The 8,789-nt window shown below is 41.6% G+C and overlaps 1 protein-coding gene across 2 annotated transcripts; it reads right to left on the bottom strand.

Annotated features, from left to right (window-relative positions):
* Nucleotides 1-203: 203 nt before the first annotated feature.
* LOC103638434 (NAC domain-containing protein 75) lies at nucleotides 204-6,199 on the bottom strand. 2 transcript variants are annotated; one of them, XM_020544350.3, is made up of 6 exons: nucleotides 5,774-6,199; nucleotides 5,488-5,671; nucleotides 4,064-4,629; nucleotides 1,921-2,208; nucleotides 1,656-1,766; nucleotides 204-1,098 (listed from the first exon to the last, which is right to left on the bottom strand). In XM_020544350.3, the coding sequence occupies exons 1-6, from the start codon at nucleotides 5,975-5,977 to the stop codon at nucleotides 1,006-1,008; spliced, it is 1,446 nt and encodes a 481-aa protein (XP_020399939.1). In that variant the 5' UTR covers nucleotides 5,978-6,199; the 3' UTR covers nucleotides 204-1,005. The 2 variants fall into 2 exon arrangements, with proteins under 2 accessions (XP_020399939.1, XP_020399940.1); XM_020544351.3 differs by having other exon boundaries at nucleotides 5,801-6,198.
* Between the last annotated feature and the right edge of the window lie 2,590 nt (nucleotides 6,200-8,789).

The raw sequence follows: 8,789 nt of genomic DNA, 5'->3' as shown, positions 1-8,789 counted from the left end.
CCACGCCCGACCGCCTGCCTGCCACGCCACGCCCGGCCGGCGGCGGCGGCGGCGCGCGCGCGCGCGTGTGGCACGCCCTTGTCCATTTCTTGACTTCTCAAGTTAAGTGGAATAAATCCCACCATATAAGTCAAGGCAAAAGACCCTTGGACTTCCAATGTGGTACTATTGGTATTCTCCACCATTACACACCATAGAGTTTATTCAATAAATGAGCCAAGCCCATAACAGATCCAACAATGCATGCATCAACGCAAACAAACTACAATAATAAGAATGCAATGGGATAATTGTATAGTAGTGGTAGTATACTAAACTACGGTAGCAGCATTTTATAAGGGGGAGGGGAAAAAAAAGGAAAAGGCAAGGATGAACCATGATTGTGGTAATGATTTTGCATCGACCACTGTGCACAACCGACGGTTAACTACTGACCGTTCTCATGTGACGTCACCTTTGTTTCATGTCCCCCGGCCTCGCCTCGCTCCCCTTGCTTTTCTTTTTCATGATTCTTCTCTCCCTTTTGCTTTTCCTCCTAGCCTCCAATACCATCTTTGTCTCTTTAGACATGCAGCATGTAAATTTGAGCGCGCTTCAAATGAAACTTCGTTCCATCCCCGTACGTTATCCGATCCATACGCGCGCATTGGTCGAAGAGAAAGTAGCTAGAAGCGTATACGAGCTGGGGACCAAAGAGTGTATCGAGAGAGAGAGAGAGAGCGGGGGCGGCAAAAGGCTGGGTTTGTATTTTTTTGTTTTTGTTTTGATATAACTTTGCCCTGATTTTGTTTGCTTCTTGGAAGCGACTGCACTCACGCTAAAGTATTGTAAGCCTAGATATGGTAGGTACGACAGTGTAGCTAGGTTTATATGATGATCTTATCATGGTAGCTAGTAATGATGATGTCAGGTGTCTCTCTGCTTTCGGTTGCCCTCTCCAAGGTTGGCTTCATGCAAAGGTGGTGCGGCACATACAGTGCCAGGCAGGGATGTGTTGCTGCTCTTCTACCCATGATGATCCTGTTGGCTGCCAGATGGCCAGAAGGATGGGTACTGCCATCCTCTGCTCTCCTTGTTTCCACCTGGGCCAGATGCTTCCTGTATTCCAAAAAAAAAACCCCGTAGAAATATTAATAAATAATATTGTGCTTCCTGCAGTATTAAAAACCCCGTAGAAATATTAATAAATAATGTCATATGACTGAGGGTACACATGTCCTAAAATGTTATACCCTAATCACTGAGGGTCATATCTAGGTTTTATTAAATTTTGGCGAATGGTCTGCTAATTTCTTTCGTAGACATGGATAGAGAGAATAACACTTCCTTGAGCCCATAGGAGTTTATTTCACGTATTATTGTCTAAATAGGTACAATTTTGCTAACCGAGCGTAGCTAACTAAGATTACTAATAGGTTCCTTATCAAGTTAAGGAGTCTGTCCTTTAGGTTGAACTCTCCAACTCATCAGCAAAGGTACTAGCAAGTTGTCTAATTATTTTTATTTTTAGTGGTAACATGCCATACAACATTGAATAATTAACAAAGCTTGTGTGATTACTCTGTTTAGTAATTTCCATATCTACACTAGCCACTCATAAGCATTATTCATAGACATTAATCTGCATGCATGCTTTCATAAGGGGACATGCTTACCGCTCTTTTGGACCTCCTCGAACTACATCCCATAATAACCTCTTCGAGCCCAGAAGTCGACCGTCGCCCATCAAAATTTTGAGGTTGTTGGTGTAGCTGCTCATCCTCCTCCTAGTCCATTTAATCAAAATTCAAACAATAATGAAATAGGATCAATACTCATTAAACAATAAAATCAACTGTGAAAAATGTGAAAAATAATGGAAAAAACATTGATCATGGAAATTTTTATTGTCTTATACTATGCCACAATTAATATTACTACCATCTGGTGCTGATGATGACAATAAGTCGAGCTGCCATGGCCATATGCCTCTGGATGTTGAAGTATGGCAGAACCGTGAACCACCGGCGAGGAGGTGATCATCGTGGTGATAGGCTCTACTGGTGTGTTGATGTGGAATGCTGCAGCAGTTGCAGCCATGCGGCGCCTGTGCTCTTGGTTGCCAAATTGATTGCGGTGAAGATTATGATCCTGGTGAAGGTTGAGATGCGCTGCATGCATTTCCTCCTCGTCCCTCATCGAAACCTGAACTGATGCTCCGACGTCCACCTATTGTGTACACCTTGTTCATGTTAATATTTGTAGACTATATTTATTGAATTTCTACATATTAATTATTTTCACCGATCTAAGATGTCTTAATTAATCACATACCAAATCAGATAAAAACTACCAAAAAGTAGGAAAATCTAGAGGCCATCATCAAGATATCATTTAACCAATGGCATGTTAAAGACATCCAAACTTTTTTTGATACTTTTATCTTTTATTAGACGAAAAAGATGTTAAAATATCTTCAAAAAATTAAAATAATATGAAAACCTAGATGTAAGCAGCAGCAGATCCAAATGCAACCAAAGTTGTTAACAATCTATCGACTTTTGATTTAGTTTGAATTCTTTTTCCCATCGACAATTCAACTAGAGTATAGCAAGAAATTCAGTAACCTAACTATATATAGTGTGAATTATTTTCCAATCAGGAAAATTCCCATATGGTTGTCTCATCTTATATATGGTAATACACTAATATGTTGTTACAAGCCACAACCTTCTGCACTATATTTCTAAGCTATATACACTTTGGGGAAATGCTTTTTACAATGAACATAGACACATTATTGCTAACTTTATGGTTCACCTGTATATGCACTCTATGCGTACTGATAGTAAAAAATAAGGAGAAATTATATTCATGGGCAGTTGGTCTAGTATTTAATTATAGGTCATACTTGTGTTAGCTACAGACTACAAAAAAATTGTATCTATTGAAAAGCTGGCTAATAGAACACAGCTGGAGGTTTGTTTTGATCACTTGGCTTACATATAGGTAACTATGGCTTATAACCGAGCCTTAATTTTGATTTAGCCATTCTACAACTGTTACCATAAAATAATGCCTCAATGTAGTAAGTCACAACTGTTTTATTGGACATCGGTAGCTAGATAGGGAAGGTGGCCCAACAATTAGGAAAGTAGATTACGTGTTGACCTAATGTTGGAGACTGTGCTATATATAGTCTGATTATACTATCTCTGTCAAGAGGTTGATTGCTTTTGGACAAAAAAAATATGCCATCGTCGTACAGCACCCAAGAATTTGGTAGTGCACAAATGTACTACTTGTATAGAGCTTTCTTGTCAACTTTTTCCTTGTTTCTACAAAATTAATTACATGGAAATAATTGATTATTAGTTACTTCTGCATCTCATGCTGGTCAGGCACGCCTATCAATCTTAGGTGAGACCTCAGTTCTCAAATCCTCTAGCTAACCCTGAAGAAAATTTTCTCACCACACACGATTCATTGATCGGACCAAGCTGAAAGCGCATTGGCATCGAAAACGTACACCCTCCCAAAAAAAGATCACATCATATTTCTACCACACGTACATGATTGGTTCTTTTTTTTTTGTGAAGGCACGCAAAAAAGCTGCAGTCTGAAATAGCGTCGTCGTCTGTTGTCATATTTTGGCATCTATATAAGCTAAGACTAATGTGATTGAGCATGGCTTTATGACCTTTTTCCTGCTTTCTTGAAGATATATATATGGAATCTGTTGCATATATATTATTTATCTTAATTAAACACGACTTGAATAATTAACAGCTAGCAATATTCAAATGTTAAATGCTAGACGAATCTATAGAAACAGTAACCAATTAGTGTGTGGTGGGTAAGTACGTGCGCTTGTGCCTAGCTACTAGTAGTAATAAGATTCAATAAATCCAAGTGAAGTTCGTGCTCACTCGCGCCAGTACGTCATATCACTTCCTTTCTTTTTGATTTGGCAAGCTGCTGCTGCCCTCTTGTTGGAAAAGAACTCAAACAGAATAGTGAGGTAGAGCTAGGCCCTTTAAAACGCTGCAATATGGTGCTTGTAAGAAAAAAAAAATAGACTCACCTCCTCGAAGCTGCTCCTGAACTGCGCAAAGCTGAACTCATCAATGCCAGCGGCGCCTTGGAAGGCACCGGCTACATCTGGTGGTGGCGGCACTACCAAGCCCTCCGGCGCCGGCGGGTCAGCAGCCTCCTCCACCGTGTCAGAGGAGGCGGCTGTGGCGGCAGGCTCCGCCGCGACGCCACACTGCCTCGGCTGCGTCTGGTAGAAGATCTTGGACACGACGAGCTCGCCCTCGCGCTCCTCCTCTTTGTCGCCGAGGTGGTACTGGTGCATCACCCAGTTGGTCTTGTCGGGCTTGCGGTTCTTGCCGAAGTTCGTGTAGAGCACCAGGATCTTCTTGCACCCGCGCTGCCGCCCGGCGACGACCACCGGCCGCGTCTTGCCGGTCTTGTGCCACCGCGTCTCGCTCCGCTGCTGCTGCTGATGCTGCTGCTGCGCGGGCAGGGCGGAGGATGATGAGGCATCGGCTACGGGCGGCTGGATCTTACGGCGCTTGCGAGTGCCGGTAGTGTAAGCCTTGGATGGCCGGTGGAAGAAGTGCCTGCTCAGGCCGTCCTTCGTCAAACCTGCAATGCATGCATGGCCATGGAGATGTCAGCGTGCATGCATGCATGCATATACCTGCATGCAGTGTCACATATAGCTGGCCGGCCAGCGACATGTCTGTTTGGTTGTTTCACTTTGGGACAAGGGTGTGGGCTGGTGATGCAAGCAGCTAGCCATTTGGCTGTTGGAGGGTATAACAACCTAGAGAGGATGACAAAACCTAACTTTGGAAGATAGGGGCAGATCCCCATGTCACGTTTCATTCTGCAGAGGGGAAGGAGAGAGTGATGTGCTGCAACAAAAGCATTAATGTCCTACATGCAGATTCAGTAGCAGAAGATTTCTACGCGCAATATATCGATCTTTTTCTTTATAGTGTGCGCGCGTCAATGTGCAAAGCTACACCATTCTTAATAATGTGCACAATAAATAGGTATTATATATACGTGCGTACATGATGAATGAGAATTATACGTGTATCGCGTATCGATCAAGTACCATTTAATATTTTATATATATATATATATATATATATATATATATATATATATATATATATATATATATATAATGCAGAAATAGCAAAGAGTGAAATACGTAAAAACAAAATTAAAGATAGAAAAAACTGAAACTACTTTAAAGTGAAATGAGCTTAAAGAGAAAACGTAGAAAGAATTAAAGAACAAAACCATTGTATCCCAAGAAAGGAAGAGAAAAAAATATTTTTCAACAAGAATAATGAGGTATATGGGAGCAAAACAAGAATGCCCCTCTTAGAAGAAATTGGCATCACCACATATGTATACGTACTAGTGATCGAGATCAATAATCCATGGAATGGAAACTGTGCTGCTAGCTAAATTAATCAATTCGATCACCTGGCAGCCTCTCAGGATGGGTGTAGCATATGCCGTCCTCCCCTTCAATGGTGGGTATGAACTCGTCGATCAGAGGGTGCGACGGCGCCGCTGCCGAGGCAGGCCGGACCTTGGCCTGCAGGTGCTCAATCAGCTCCTGATCCGTCGGGTCGAACTTGACCCCCGCCGGCAGCCCCAGCCAGTCCTACATACACACACATGCATGCATCGTACGTCGTCACACAGCGCCGAGAGCGAAGCTCGCTCGTCAATCTACATCAAAACCTAACAAAGTTGAACGTCACACCAGTTGTCGTGCTTGTGAGTGATATACCAGCTTCGGGTCGAGCTTGTGTCCGCACCGTGGGCAGCAGCTCGACTCCGACAGGTACTTCCCGTGCTCCTCGTTCCTCGAGCCCACGACGCGGTGGCCGCCGCCGCTTCCAGTCGCCGCCGCCGCTGCACCATCCATGGCTGCTCCCTGCAGCTCTCCTTGCTGCCAAGAGCCCATACGAGTCTAGCAGCACGGCGCGCCCTTTACCATACCAGCCCGTGCATGATCACATGCATGTGGTTCAGAGGGCTGGATCGAGGAGAGGGAGACGGGATCCACGCCGCCGCGCGCTGTGCCGTCCGAGCCTGGAGAGAAACGAGATCGAGAGGAAGAGAAGAGGAGGAAGGAGAGAAGGGGGGTTATGGGGAAGTAATTAATAAAGATTTGGGGACAGGAATTCCATGTGCTGATGGCTTTAACTGAAGACGAGAGAGAGAGAGAAAGGGAAAAGGTCACCCTTGTACACACGAAACACCTTTGGACACACGCTAGACGACCATGCTGTCCCTCGCCCTCTGTCCACCTATCACTACTGCACAATATTTTTTCTTACGAACGGCTCCGAGATTTCTTAAAAGATATTTGTCATCTAATAAGAAACCGTCGCTAATTAGAACGAGGAGCAGCGGTGCACTCAATCTCCCCCGGCCATGCAAATCGTTTTCCAGAGGTGGTTTTCTTAATTCAACCGGCCTTGTAAATTGATTTCTATGGACGGTTTTCTAAACCGTCCATAGAAATGGATCGCTAGAGACGGTTTTCTTAGTTCAACCATCCTTAAAAATAGAACTCTAGATATGGCTAACCACTCTTAAAAGTGGATTTGCAAATATAATATTATTGTTGTAGCCGTCCTTGGAAAAATATATGTGTGGGCTACTCAAAGCCAGACATCGCATAACCCACACCTTTATAATCGATGGCGTGCTATCGATTTTAGAAACCGTCACTAGAAATTATTTTTTTATCAACTCAGGATATCTTTTCTGCAGCAGTGTATCTTTGTAGTGTAGTGGCTATTGAGAGATCGATAGGAGACCTCACTCGCAAGGTTTTGAATATGTAAGGTTATAATTTGAAGTGATGCAATGATAATACATCATTGTTCTAATACTGATAATTTTCAATATAGAAACATATGATCATAACCATGTAGGAAAAAATGGAATTATAATATCCACAAGGTTTAATTTCTCAAGTAGCCACGAATAAAAAGTGAGGATAGGATGTGTAGTCATTTATAACATATGAATTATGAAAAATATTGCATGTGGTTGATTTAGTGTTAATCTTAGGTGTAAATGCGAATATAGCGTATCAGGACCAATCATGATAATATGAATTTGTTGTGCTAACTATAGCAAACAAGATATCAAGTAGTATTTGTCATGCAAACTAATGATATATCATGTGATGGCATGCAATATATTGCAAATATCTAATTTATTCGGTCACTTTCCTATAGATTTTAGCCCACTAAACTCATGGCAAGCCATCCATGCATCTCCTTTTCAACTCTAGATCAAATTTCAACCTTATTCAAACAAGAACATAAGTTAATCCTCCATGTGTTTATGTTTTGGTTGTTAAAACTAAAATGTAAGCTTGTTAGTTAATATTCTATAAGAAAACCTATGGCACTACTAAAGACTATGTGACAATGTATGTTGTTTACATCATGTTGGTTTTAGATATAGAATATAAACCAATGATACAATAATCTAGCTATATGACATGCCTTTTACCGACTATGGTATTTTTGGAAATAGTAAGTTGACAAAAGTGTCTTGCTAGTAACAAAAAAAATTGATTCACAAAATTTAAGATATAATAATATCGTTAAGAGATAATATTGCGAGCACCACAAATAGCACAATTGGTGGGAGCGTGAGGCTGGCTTCCTGTCCGCTAGCGTTCGAGACCCAGCTCAACTCTTTAGGAATCACTTTAGGAATTTTCTCTTTTTTCTAAAGGTCTTATTAAACATTCACGTGTGGCGTTGGAACATAATATAAGTGAATTGTCCACCCTCTTATTACTTTAATCTTTTGGGTTGAATTGGTTGGTGCATGCAACTTAATATGGTATTATTAAAGCTAGAGGTCTCGAGTTCGAATCATAGTTAGCGCAATTAAATAAAATAATTGTTGCTCGCTCCTATTCCACGTTTGAGAACCAAGAGAGGCTCGACGTGAGGGAGAGTGTTGGAATATAATATAAGTGAATTGTCTACCACTTCTATCAGCTTAATCTTTTGGGTTGAATTGATTCTTGCATGCAACTTAATATTATGTAGAGTTCATATACTATAATTTGGTGGGAGCATGAGGCTGGCTTCCTGTCCGCTAACGTTCGAGACCCAGCTCAACTCTAGTGTCTCACTTTAGGAATCACTTTAGGAATTTTCTCTTTTTTCTAAAGGTCTTATTAAACATTCACGTGTGGCGTTGGAACATAATATAAGTGAATTGTCCATCCTCCTATTAGTTTAATCTTTTGGGTTGGATTGGTTGGTGCATGCAACTTAATGGTATCATCGAAGCTAGAGGTCTCGAGTTCAAATCATAGTTAGCGCAATTAAATAAAATAATTGTTGCTCGCTCCTATTCCACGTCTAAGACCCAAGAGAGGCTCGACATGAGTGAGAGTGTTGGAATATAATATACGTGAATTGTCCACCACTTCTATTAGCTTAACCTTTTGGGTTGAATTGATTCGTGCATACAACTTAATATTATGTAGAGTTCATATACTATAATTTGTATACTTAGGAGTCTTGGCTAAAAGAAGAGAGTATTGCTATGTATGATTTATGTTATATTGTACTCTCACCATTTCAAATCAACAAGTTGTTTTAGTTTTTTTTAACTTAACTTTTATTATATATCTATGTCGGTACCCTGAATCAGGGGTACCCCTTACTACAGCATAAAGACACGGTGCCCGCGCGGCTATCTCTAGTCGCGCGGTGAACAGCACCCGACCCCTC

This window comes from Zea mays, chromosome 9 (assembly GCF_902167145.1).
Source record: "Zea mays cultivar B73 chromosome 9, Zm-B73-REFERENCE-NAM-5.0, whole genome shotgun sequence".
In the NCBI taxonomy this organism is placed as follows: Eukaryota; Viridiplantae; Streptophyta; class Magnoliopsida; order Poales; family Poaceae; genus Zea; species Zea mays.
The sequence above is the reverse complement of the archived record's forward strand: the minus strand, read 5'-3'. Positions and strand labels throughout refer to the sequence as shown.

What these genes read in the sequence shown, in the direction of transcription:
- LOC103638434 (XM_020544350.3), bottom strand. Translation starts at nt 5,977, where the DNA reads ATGGGCTCTTGGCAGCAAGGAGAGCTGCAGGGAGCAGCCATGGATGGT. An exon ending in CCATCCTGAGAGGCTGCCAG is followed by an intron (nt 4,630 to 5,487) that starts GTGATCGAATTG and finishes CATGCATTGCAG; the next exon opens with GTTTGACGAAGGACGGCCTG. An exon ending in CGAGGAGGTCCAAAAGAGCG is followed by an intron (nt 1,099 to 1,655) that starts GTAAGCATGTCC and finishes TTTGGAATACAG; the next exon opens with GAAGCATCTGGCCCAGGTGG.